General features: G+C 40.0%; 1 protein-coding gene across 3 annotated transcripts in view; it reads right to left on the bottom strand.

Moving 5' to 3' along the window:
• Nucleotides 1-255: 255 nt before the first annotated feature.
• PHKB (phosphorylase kinase regulatory subunit beta) overlaps nucleotides 256-13,080 on the bottom strand; it is a 66,972-nt gene continuing 54,147 nt past the window's right edge. For all 3 annotated transcript variants that reach the window (XM_066557173.1, XM_066557172.1, XM_066557174.1), the window contains 7 exons: nucleotides 12,784-12,874; nucleotides 11,000-11,202; nucleotides 8,795-8,929; nucleotides 5,402-5,531; nucleotides 4,903-5,010; nucleotides 3,489-3,629; nucleotides 256-1,250 (listed from right to left, as the gene is read on the bottom strand). In XM_066557173.1, the coding sequence (XP_066413270.1) occupies nucleotides 1,113-1,250; nucleotides 3,489-3,629; nucleotides 4,903-5,010; nucleotides 5,402-5,531; nucleotides 8,795-8,929; nucleotides 11,000-11,202; nucleotides 12,784-12,874 (946 nt within the window). In that variant the 3' untranslated portion in view covers nucleotides 256-1,112. The remainder of the gene's footprint in view (nucleotides 1,251-3,488; nucleotides 3,630-4,902; nucleotides 5,011-5,401; nucleotides 5,532-8,794; nucleotides 8,930-10,999; nucleotides 11,203-12,783; nucleotides 12,875-13,080) is intronic.

Here is a 13,080-nt window from a genome sequence, read left to right as displayed (position 1 = left end):
ACCGCCTCTGCCTGCCCAGGGAAATGTGTCACAGCGAGGGGACAGCAGCAGGACAGGGGCTGTGTGCCAACAGCTCCTTCCCAGGGAGCTGCAGCTCCTCACCAGCAGGTTAATTAGCAAAATGTTGAAGGGTCTGAGCCAGAGCTTAAGTGTGTTGTGTGCTGCTAAAAGTGGCACTTCGGTGCTGCAAGGGGGTTCTAGCAGCAGGTCAAAGGTTGCACTACAGTCAGCAGGAGTCTCATTTGCATGCCAGAGTATTTTTGACAGGTTTTTCTTTTTTACAAGCATTTGCTTTTTATTATTTCACCAAAATAAAGCATATAGCATACAGTGTTTTCACACATTTAGGAGATAAATAAGTGTATCTTGAATTCTTTAATACCATGATAACATATGTAATACAAAGTTATTTCTTCATTGATTTTAATTTAAATACAGCTTGTTTGCCTTTTTTTAAAAAACAAACTTTTATTGTGTTACATTTCCCTTGTTAACTTACAGATGTTTAAATAACAACTGGGAAAATACAGTGATGTGTATTGCTAGAGATAAAAAGTTCCTCTGTTAGGATGAAACCTGTATATCAAGTTACCAGCCTGTAAATTAAAAAACCCAACACATTAAATGAATGCTGTCACTTGAACTGATAAAGAAAACCTTAAGAGAATAACAAATACTTCACCTCCAATTTGTTTGTAGAATAATAAGAAAATAATCCAGTTTTTGTATTTCCACACTGATTGGTATGCACATTAATTTATCTTCTACTTGTTTGCAATTATAAATAAATAGAGGTATAAAGACAAAATCTCATACTGCCTTCACTTGAATTTACCAGCTACAGTAGATGCATTTTTAAAATCATAAATGCATTCCCATTCAACTTAATCAAATACCACAGGACTAACTTCATGTGCTCAGTCTCATGCTGCATAGCTGAGAAAGGAGAAAATCTGGTGGCACTTGGTATCTTTAATGGCACTTCTTTCAGCAAAGGAGAAGATGCATTTGTCACTAGCCAGGGCTACCCTTCAAACCAGTCCCTTAGAACTGGCTTGAAAAATACATGGAGCACTAAGTAAAGCAACAATTCCTGTGCTGTGTGCCAAGCTTTAGCTAATGGTGCAAGGATCATCGTGGCTTGATTTCATTTCCCCTTCCAGCAGCAAAGTGATCACAGCCTTGCTCAAGTAGCTGCAAGTTCCCTTTTTTCCAAGTGGGTGGGTGTTGTAGAATGCAGTCATGTCACGCTGCAGAGAGGGAACAGAGGCTGCCATTAGTGTGAATGTGGAAAGCAGCCACACACAGGGAAACAACAGCAACAGCAGATATGTTAAAAATGCAAATGTGGTTTTTGGACTCTAAAACTAGAGAATAATTCTGCTCAATTTTCAGAATCTCCCATATGTACTTACCTGCATCTCTTTCTTCACTGAGTTTTCCAGGACTGCACAGATACCACCTTCTTAACATTTTTGAAAATGTCATAGCTGTCAGAGAACAACTGCTCTCCTAAAACATGCAGCTGTGTGATGCCTGTGTGGTGGAATGGTGAGCCAGGGCCTTGGGTGTACTTGAGGTGTAAACTGACTGAAGATTTATTCAGAAGGAAAAGATCCAAGATCCAAACCACAGGTAGCACATGAACTCATTCATTAATCAGATCACCAAAATAGGTGTCCTTCACTGAACACCTGTTTTTCACAGTTAGTGACATTAAAACACCTGCTTACTCTCAAATTATGTATTAGCTGCTCTAAAAAAGGTTGAATGCCTTAATTCAGGAAATTGGGTACTTTTATTAAATCAAGGGCAGAGATTGTGTGGAGAAAATAATAAGACTTTTTTTAGTGTCAGGGTGTGTCTGAACTTATTAGAATAAATACTTGGGAAATTTATTACATGTTAACAGGGAATCAACAAAGTTCAAAATATTTGCAAATCCATTTAAGGGAGGACCCTAGTTTAGAGAAATCAGGAGTTTTTAGCAGTGTTAGGAAATCTTGAGACAGCACCCTAAGAACAAAGCCAGACAGGGTTACAGCTACTGCCAGCAGGCATCCACCTGGGAGTATGGGAGAGCCAGGTTCCAGGAAACTTTAATGCAAGGAGCTGAATTTCCAACAGCAATCTTGAATATTACTCAGAACTCTGAACTGGGGGCTCTTTCTAAGAGACAAAAAGGCATTACATTGTTCTGAGTGGGTCTGGGCTTGGAGAAAAACAATCCATCACTTCAGTAGAGGCTAGGGCAGCACCAGTAAAAGCTGGGCTTTGCATGGAATTCTCCTTCCTGTTTGTAGGCACTGGGGATTTGCAGCTTGTCACAAAAGTCAGTAGCAAATTCCAGATTCCAGGTGCTGTGTGGAGCTGGCACTCAAGAGCCATTTGTGTGTATGATGGCCACAGAGTCAGTGCCCTCCAACATGGACCAAAAAGATCATCATTCCCAGGAAATTGTGTTCTTTTCTAAACAAAGGTATTGTGCAAACTGACACATTGCTGGGACTGGCTATCTGCCTTGCTTTCAAATCTTAGTACAAAAAATCAGTGCCACAAGAGTGAACATTGAAACATTTGAAAGAGTTCTGAAGCAGCACATTCTTCCTCATCTTTTAAAGGAACTAAAAATTCAGCAAGAGGAAGGGCTGCTGCATGTCAATGTTATGAATCAATATATCCTTCAGAGCTGGCACAGATAACTTCAAATATATTGTCCACAATAAAATGCCAGCTGGAGTGAGGAGGATCATCCTCAGTCACTCTGGGACTTGTCCCACTCTTCTACTCTTATCTCCTCCTTCAACCAGGCCAATAAACCTGGCTTTATTACAGAATTTCAGAGCTTTGAGGCACCAAAACTTGTAGTGAGACTATTCAGAGATCTTTAAAGCATGAAACCTATAATTCTAGTGAAGAAAATATTAAAAGTATTTATTCCTTTATTTGAATTTTAGCCAAACTTTTGCCAGTTCATGAATGTGAATCTAACAGAAAAATCAGTAACTTAGAACAGTTCTGTATCTCAAGTTCTTATTTTAATACTGCCAATATGAATTCTTTGGTTATTAAAGTTTTCTTAGTCTCTGTGTTCATAAGATCCTAATTTCACACTTCCTTGCTGAACTTTAGTTTCTTTTGTTATTTTTAACTCTTCTCTGTTCCAGTGCCCCTCCTTAATGAATCCTTTCCCCTTTGAGGACAACTCTTCCAGCTCACTGAGAGTCCCATTGCAGAGCCATGGAACACAGAGTATTCTCCTTACTGTAACATTTTGAATTTACAACTCAGCAATAAAGTGCACCCCTTTCATCTCTGCTTAGAGGCTCTTTGCAGACCTAGGCAGCACTTGGGTATATTAATTTCTTATTTGTGTTCCATTCTGAACTTCTGTCAATTGCTTTTTACTCTGAACTGCACAGAATTAACATTTAGAAGTAACTTCAATAAGAATGGTAAATTTGGTAAGACAGCAATATTTTACTCACTTGATTTTCAGCTCCCTTTGGACTGCTGTGATCTTTCTGAAAGTCATGAAATGCTTCTTGCACCACCTTGTCCAAGTCCACTTTGTCCTGGAACTCTAGCTCAGGATTTCTCTCCAGAATAACAGATATAACCATCAGCAACTGGAAGGCAGAAAGAGATTGTAAAGAAGACTTTAAATTTCATTTTTTAAAATTCAGGTTACATAATAGCACTGTTAGTAATTGCATATGCCTTTTTCAAGCAGGAAGCCATTTAATAATGGCACAGGTAATAGTGCACAGATAATAGAATCCTGACTTGGATAAAAGAATCACTGGAAAAGCAGGCTTTTATGAAAGGTTACAATTGCTGGTGACTGCCTAGGTAAGGGCATGGTGCAAATGATTGACATTAACATCCAGCTTGGCTGGGAGCCAGGGAAGTCATTTTCCAGTTTATTCAGTTCACTCTGTGGCTGCACAAATCCTGTGGAGAGAGTGAAAGGCAGCAAACACTGAACCTCAGCATTTGGTGTTCTGAGGCATAATCCCAGATGCTAAAATTCTGTTATGACAAAGTTTATCAAAACCAAGGAGAACAGTGAGCAGTAAAGCCTCAGCTCATCAGAACTGGCGTTACTCACATCTGAAAAGGGTTTAAAATAGGCAGGTGAACATGAAGAGTGTTCTGTTGTAACATCTGCAGGCAAGCAGTGGAGTCTGCACTGGTCACCTTGGGTTTGGTAATTTTGCTATCTCTTAGCACAAACTGGGGGTGCTCCAGGGAGCAGGCTGAGCATGAGCTGTGAGGCAGAGTTTGGGGTTGGATGTTCCTGGGAGGGGCACAGAGCTGGGGACCAACAGTGAATGCTGCTGAAAGGTACCGGGTACCAACAGAGCAGTGCTCCTGAGCTGTTCTCAAAGCAAACCTTGTGTGCACTGGGGGAAGGATTTAAACAGCCTCTTGCTTTCCTGTGAGGATGGGGAACACCAGGAAATGGGAAGGTGGCTGACTCAGTGGTGCAAAGCTACTCACTAGGCAGCCTCAGCAAAAAAGGAAAGAAGAATCATTCAGAGGGCAAGCTGGTTATTTTATTTTAGTTTTCCTTAGGTCTAGGAAATTGTTAGGAAAAGGCATGGGCTAAGGACTTGAAGGAAAGCTACTCTGGAGTTATTAGATTTTTACCTCCTCTGACCTAATTGTATTGCTGGTGTCATTAATATTTGCTGAAGGGGAAGAACATCATGAACTCACTCTGTTCTGAACATGTAACAGGAACCTGTTTAATCATAAAACCTGTAGAGAAACCTCTGAAGCGAGTGTTTATATGGAAAATGCTATTTCTTCAAATATTTGAGTCTAGGTTATTTGTTTGTTTTAGGCTGTAACATACTAATGCACAGTATAAAATGCCATTGATTATTGGCCACAGACCTCCACAATGATCTGCCTGTACTGAGGCTGGTCAATGTTTTGCAGCATATCTTCAACCAGGAGGGAAAAGTTCATTTCATACATCGTCATATCCGATAAGGTTGGTTGCTGAAAAACAAATCATACTTTTATTAAAAGACCACATGCATTAAATCAAACCCACCCCCAGGCAGAGCCTACTGGCTTGCTGAACAAATAACATTCAACTAAGAAATAATAACCTTTTTGTAGGATCAAAAAGGGAGCAGATTTCAGAGTTCATGACTTGGAAAGAATCTTCTACACTTAAAGTTTTATAAATGTGCTTTAATAGCAATAATTTGCTTTCATTCTATTCTAATTGTATTTTACTCCAAATGAAATAGAAAAGTTGACATTTTTTTCCCAATTAACAAGTTACTCTAAGTAAAACATGATGGCATAAATAGCCATGAACGATAAGGTGTTTCACCATTGCCAGGCAGGTGAACAGCAGTGCCTGAGCCTGGGTGGGGATTACCTGGGGCAGGAACCTCCCTGCCACGATGAGGCCGTTGGGGGTTCTCTCCAGGATCTGCCACACGCGGTCGTAGAAGCCTGCAGGAGTTCTGTTCAGGGAGCCATCCAGCTGCCTCCTGTTCAGCCAGCTCCTGGGGACACAGGAGGGGACAGCTCAGCACACCTGGCACTCACAGCCTGCCAGGTGAGCAGTACAGACACCTCTGCTGCACGCACAGCACAGGGCTCAGCATGCAGAGGGCACACGGTCACCCTGGGGTGTCTGTGCTTTATGGAGCTGCAGAGGAAGCAGCAGCTCTGAAATCCACCCAGTGCAGGCCAGCAACAGTAACAGATCAAATTCATCAGGTCTAGTCATGGAAGAAAAATGCATTCCAGCAGAATTGTTGAAGGCAGGGGTTTTTCCTGATGGTCTGTAGAAAACAAGTAACCTGCAAATTTAGAAAATTCAGCAGAATGGTTTTGTAAAACCAAGGCTTTGAGCAAACTGAGTCACATTCTTCATGAATCACAAATCCTGTTTGCCTTCAGAAGTATACCAGCTTTTTTCTTTTTTACTTAAAGCCATCAAGTATGGAATTTAATTTTCCTATTTTTTCTTCTCAGTGTTACTAGAGGAATGGGGCTTTAGCCAAAATGTTTAAAACACCAGCAATGGAAATTGAAGAAGTGACATCCATGGGTCTGAATTAATTGCTGGATTCACAAGACAGATTAAGTCTTGTGTGGGTGTCTTGAATGTATTTGACAGAGAGGACTTCCTCAAGTTACTTAGTCCTTAGATGCTTTTTGAATTTTAAGTAGAAAAATCAACACATTATTTTTTAGAAAAAGTCCAATTAAGTTACTGCTTTGCAACATGCCTCATGCCTTTCTGTCTTTTGAAGACCTGGTTCTGGTAGGCTGCTTGAAAAGAAAAAAAAAGGGAAATTCCCTGATCAACTTGAACAATGTTGTTTTGCAGACCTTTCTCAGCCTGGCTCAAATGAATTCAGCACTAATAACTCTGGGGGTTTAGTTTTTGCTCCATATGTATTGGGAGATTAACATGACATGCTTAGAACAAAAACACTTGTCTAGAAAATGGCCTGTTCCTGCAGACAGCAGTGTGCTGGATGAAATTGCTAAAATATCTTGCATTAAAAAACTCTTAAATACTGGAGAAATGGTGAGAATTCCTTCTGAGATACAACCAGTAAAGAAAACACTAATTCTGACAACTGCATGCATGGTTTTACACTTCATTTTCTGAGGGTAGTTCAGCCCCAGCTACACCACAAGACAAAGCAGACAGAGCGTTGGTTTGGGTTTTTCCTGTGTTTTGTTTTTGTTTTGTTTTTTTAAAGAATAAAAGGGAAAAAATTATCACTAGGGGGTGCATTTTCTGAGCAGGTTTGAGCTCTCAGTAATTGGGATACACTTTCTGAGAACAAAGGAGATGTTTAAAGTTAACTCTGTAAAGCCAGGGCTAAGCCAACATGAGTGTGGGCTCTTTTCCTGTATAACTGTATTGGATAAACATGGCAAGGTAAGAAAAAATTTCTCATAAATCACTTCTCAATTAAACACTAAACTACCAAAAAGTTGTGTCTACTATGGCAGTTTCATCTTATTCTCTGTACAGCTCTGTCCTTGGATTAGGAGAAGAAAACTTCCATAAAAGCAAAAAGACCAGTGGTGTATTAAAAATAACGAGTTGTTTTCTTAATACAAAAAAGGAAGAATTTGAAGATGTCAAAAATGCTCTGACCCACCTACATTAATAGGGTCAGAAAGAGAGTCTTGCAAACTGAATAAGCAAAGTGAGTTTCAGAACTGTTTGGACCATTAAAAGAACAATGTTCCATTTAAAAAGAGTTTCTTGCAATCTTGTGCCCCACATAAACAGATTAAAAAGTGTAATCTGTAGAGTCTGTGCTTGCAAAAATGTCTTCTGTGAAAACCTGGAGAGAGGTTACTTGTGGAGAGACTGTTAGGGAGGTAAATAGACCATTAGCCCTTTCTGTATGACAAATTAATTGGCAGTGAGCTATGGTATCACAGTAGCAGAGATTTTTTTTCTAAAAACATCACAAGAGTAGGAAAAGCTGTCCTCAAAAAGAAGAAAAGAAAAGGAGGAGGAAGAAAAAAAAAGGGAGTATTCTGTATTTCCTGACAGGAAGAAAACTTTTAAAAACAAGTCACTAATGGGCAGGGAAAAACGAGTTAGCAATACTGTACAGGAAGAAGCTGTACAGGATATGCTGGTGAGTTTTTGTACTCAGATGACCCAAAAAAGAATCCTCATCCTCAGAAACCCAAGCCAAGTGCCCTTCAGTGACCTTCCCTGTGTGTTACAGGCATCAAAAGCAGCAGCTGCTGTGGCAGTGCAGGTAAAATCCCTGACAAAAGGTGGTGCTTGGATTCCTTACTGAGATTGAGCAAGTGCTTCCTAAAGAGCATTAATATTGGATGGAAAATGCTGCAAAGGCCTTGTTCTGCTGTGGTTTAACAGGACAATGTCAGCACCAACGTGAGCAGGGCCAGCAGCAAGAACTGCTCAGCACAGCCAAGGCTCTGAAAAGCATCTGGGAGATAGAGAACAGAGCCAGTGGGACTGAGAGATGAGGCAGTGACTGAAGGAGCTCCTTCCTCAGGAATTATAGACTGGGGAGAAACACAGGTGTGTCTTGAATGAAGCAGGAACATAAACAGCAGGATGTGTGCTGTAATTCCTCTTTGTTGAGAGGAAAAGCCCATCACCCATTCAGTCAAGGACTATGGAAATGATCAGCAATATGATGTGCCAAAGTTTGACTTAACCAGAAGTAAAACCAAGAGGAAGAGTTTTGACTTCACTCTTATCAATAAAGTTAAGTAGAAATATTGCAATTTTAACTTATGTCTTGCATACTTGGTATCACAATGAATGTTCTTTTTGACAGCTGGTTACAGCTTGGAGAAAAGATTCCAACTTTCAGGCAGTACCACTCTCTTTTAAGAATTCTAGAGAACATCTGCTCTTACTCATATAATAACCCAGAAGAAAGCAGGCACTGAACAGCAGATAAACTGTTCCTACAAGTCACTTAGGTGGAGGTATTGGGTAATTTTTGGCTTCTTTCCCCACCTCAAAGAGTGTAACAGTTCACATTATAGCAGACAGATCTCTATTCTCTGGCAGTAAAGAGATTTCCACAAAGATAAAGCTGAAAAGAGAATATGCAATAGAAAAGAAACAATTCTATAACCTGGGCCCATGTGAAAGAATGAAAAAGTGCATTTTTGCTATCTTCCCTTTAAAAATTACAGATGATTACAGATGCCTGGTGATTTCAGGTGCACACAAAGCAGTTCAGGAATGAAATGTACTTGAACATCAGTGAATGAGCTCAGGAACCCCAGCCCTGGTTACCTGCCCGGCTGCTGAGGCTGCAGAATGTCCAGCAGGAGCTGCTTCACCTCGCTGGGGGACATCTGGTACAAGTCCTTGGCTGGCATATCCCCAGCTCTGATCTTCAGCTCATACTTCATAGCATGGATAATCCATCTACACGAGGGGAAGAACAGATTTAGTCATTCAATACAAAGTTTCCAAATAGGAAAAATTAGTCTAATAAAACAGCTCCTAAGAATTCCACACAATCCTGCTATTTGGCTCTCAGGACTTGCATAAAATATCAGACAAACACTCTCCTGCTCTTCCTGTTTGATTGGAACATGATACAAGCTGAAAGGAATAATGCAATTAAGAAATGTGTTGTGGACCGTGTTTTCCACAGAGAAGATTGATTGGACTACATTCCCTGTATTCCATGTTCATTGAGACCAACATTTACCTGCCTTTTGATGTTAAAATTCCTACTCAGAATTATGCTCTGCCTATGTATGCATTTTGCTGATGAGTTTTAAAAAGCCATAAAATTTACAATATTTTACATTTACCAAGACTTCAGGGCTTATTTCTAGTTTTAGCCTTTGAAATTCATTTTTGCAGTCTATCACACTTTCTTTTTCTGCTCCTTTTTGAAAAAAATTTGATTCAATAAAAATATAGCAACAGTGAAGATTTTTAGCCTGAGGTATCAGAGGGGCAGAACTTGGCAAAGTGTTGAAGGAAAATGCTGAGTTTTATTGTGCACATTATGTAAAACCAGTGCTCCAGCCTCTGATGCAATATCAAAGATGAAATAAGGTACATCAGAAGCCAGATAAGCACAGAGCTCAGCCTCTTGCCCTCTCCACTGGTTCAGTTCCAGTAGGCATTACTAACAAAAGGAAACTGAACTAGTTCTTCTTCAAACAGTCCATAACAGCTGATCAAGGCTGGGGTACATCAGAGCCTTTCTGTGTTTATCTGAAAATGCAGTGAGAGATTCAGGCTGTCATCTCCACAGCCACATTCTGTGGCTAACCAGGTGCAGAATGTTTCTGCTTACATAAGTCAAGTCACACTCCTTCCTAGGGAGTTCTCAGTAACTACTCAGAATTTGGAGATGCCTGGCCAGCTGATCCAGTGTTGATTATATCTGAGGTTTCCAGAACCGTGCATTGGAGGTGCAAGGTACCAGGGAGTATTGGGGTCCATTACATTAGCAGAACATGCTACTTTCATTTCATTTAGCAGCTGATGAGTCCTTCTCTTGTTACTAAGATGAACAACACAGCTGGCTCAGGAGTTCTTTCCCCCCTCATGCCTCAGATGTGTCTGTGTGTGAGTCCCTCACAGGTATTTTCCCTTTGCAGTGGCCTGCAAACCACACCAAAGTCAAGGGTGGACCTTCTGCTGAGCTCTTCCCTGATAAGAGGTGAAATCAAGTCAGTTGGCTGGGAGTTTTTACAGTAATAGGGCTGTCAGAAACTTGATCTATTTCAACATGAAACCCTGAAAACAAATCAATAACAAGACACTAAATCAAATCATTATCAAACTGGAACGGCATTTCTGTGAGAAGGTTAATTTTGCTCACTGGAGTGGGTGATAACACTGAAATAAAGGAAATTGAATCTCTAGCATTAACCTTGGGAGAAAGAAAAAAAGTTGCAAAAAGGATTAGCTACAGAGAATAAGGAAGGGGAGGAAAGAGGAGTAACATGGATCTGTGGAGGGGACAGAAGAGCATTTAAGTGCAGAAGGATACTTCCAGTTAAAAGTAATACTGGCAATTTTTTGTTTTATGATGACTGGAATGTACTGCTAAAGAAGAAATATTAATCTTGTATGCTAGAAAAAAGGCTGCTGGTATCTACCTCCAGTGCTGAAATGCTGTATTTTTCTCTATGGGAAAAAATATGGAAGATGAAACACTTAAGTTCTGATTCTAAAGCACGCTCACTGATTCAGTAAATCTCAGTCAGTAGCACCTGGCCTCTTCAAAGAAGTGCTTATTCAAATGCATGTCTCTTCCTAAATGTGAAAAAAATAATTAACTTCTGTGAGTAGCAAAGGAAATGCAGATCCCATGGAATGTGACAGCACTCCAGCACAGCCTGTTTGTAGGTCACCTTGTCAAAGAACAGAAGAGAACAGGTGGGAGGTAAATGATGTTTTAACCTTGATTCAAGTTTGTGGCTCTCTGAAGTCTATGTTCCCCTGCAATGCCAGAGGTGCTTTACTGACCCAATCCGTATCTTCAGCATCCCACTGAAGAGCTCTGGGGAATTGGAGATGATCCAGCCAATGTGGATGACCAGCTCCTGCTGCAGCACAGCTTCTCGCTCATCTTGCAGGCGGCATTTATCATAGATCATGTCCTTAATCACTGCGGGTGACAAGGGGTTAGAGATAACTGCTTCCTCCTGGCCAAACGCTCCCAGCGTCACCTGTGGCACAGGGAAAACAATTCAGAGGCTAGGCACAGCAAGAAAGCACTGCAAAGCAATTCAGAAACTAACCTGCACCAACTCTGCTTTGCTTCTTAAAAATTTCACAATACAGGGGCAGTTTTACGTCAATGGCTGATGCTTGTTAATACTGTTAATTGGATGCTATTGAAGTAATAAACTTCACTAACAACCACAGTGAATATGGAATCTATTTTTCCAAATTAAAATAAAAATACAAGACCACTGCTTTATAATCAGGTTATAATCAGGACTGTACATTAGGTTTAGACAGTTATATAATTTCATACATTTCAGCTGTAGAACACAATTAAAATTCAAAATTAAATTTATAGTTTTGTTTTCTTATTTCTACTAGCATGCTAAAAGTTACAGCCTTAATTTTAAGAAAATATATTGCTGGTACCAGATTGTTTAACCACAAAAAAGGAATTTATTAAAATTCTGTTTTGTTTTTAATCTATTGTCAGTAAGACAGCAACACTAGTTTTTCTGCTATAACAAAGATCAAGGAAGGGATGTTAGGTTCAAAAGTTGCCAATAGCCTCAAATTATGCTGCATGCAGGTGTGACCTTCTCTACAGCTGAGTAGCACCATAAGCACAAATCCAGACCTCAGTCTGGGGTAAGACAACAACATTGCATGTAAGCAGGTATACACATACACATGTTTGACACAGAAATACAGAAATATTCAATTTGTATTATTTAGAAGCAACTATTCATGAATTTAATTAAATTATTGTGCTGGGGAAGAAAAATAATGTTCTCCTTAGGAAAGGAAAAAACACAATTAAACTTTCTTTGAAACAGAAAACCCTGACAGAACTTTTGCTCAGCTGCCACCCACGTGTTGTGTTATGCTCAATCACACAGGGAATGATTACATTTTCATTAAAGAAGTCTTTCAAAAGATGCTTTAATACTTCACTGCATCTACTTTTGTCAAGTAAGAGGGCATATAGATAAAATCACAGAAAGGTTTGGGTGGGAAGGGACCTTAAAGATCATCTTGTTACAACATTCCTGCTCCAAACCCCCTCCAACCTGAACACTCCCAGGGATGGGGCAGTCACAGCTTCTCCAGGCAGCCTGTGCCAGGCCCTCCTCACTCTCACAGGGAAGAGTTTCTTCCCAAGATCTAAACTGAACCTGCCCTATTTCATTTTAAAGCAATTCCCTCTTGTCCTGTCTCTACATGTGCTTGTCAAAAGTCCCTCTCCAGCTCCACTGGAGCCCCTTTAGGCACTGGAAGGGTTTCCAAGGTCTCCCCAAAGACCTTCAACCCAAGGAGTTCCAGAAATCATGCCCCTTCCTGTCTTCCATAAATGCTGAACTGTCTTTTCAGTCTTATTCTTTCATGAATTAAGATTATTATTCAATTCCAAATACAATTATTAAACATATATTTATTTTCTCTAGATTTCTCTTCTTTGGTAAGGTTTTTTTTAAGCCATTGCATACTTTTAAAAGAAGCATCAGAGGCCTTGAAAATGAACAAGCCATTTGTTTAGTTTCTGTTATCATTCCTTAATGCAGTTCTGAGGAGCAAAGACTTACCTGCTTGCCCTGAACTAAAACATTAGTAATAGATGGTGCAAGGCTGTCCACTAGTTTACCTAAAAGACTTGCTGCGAAGCGCACAACAGACCTGAGGGCAGAAAACAGAGCAATCCCACTACATATCACATGCTAGTTTAATGAATTCAGATAGAAAGCTGCAGTCTGCCACAGCAGAATCTCAAAATTAACTCAGTGAATACATACATTATGTACAAAGTGGAATTTGGATCAGGTTTTATGCAATCTTCTGTAGGTTCTCATTTTTTAGTTCAGATATAGGTTAATGGATCAGAA

Source organism: Molothrus aeneus, chromosome 11 (genome assembly GCF_037042795.1).
Source record: "Molothrus aeneus isolate 106 chromosome 11, BPBGC_Maene_1.0, whole genome shotgun sequence".
NCBI classification, from domain to species: domain Eukaryota; kingdom Metazoa; phylum Chordata; class Aves; order Passeriformes; family Icteridae; genus Molothrus; species Molothrus aeneus.
This window is presented reverse-complemented; position numbering and strand designations above follow the sequence as displayed.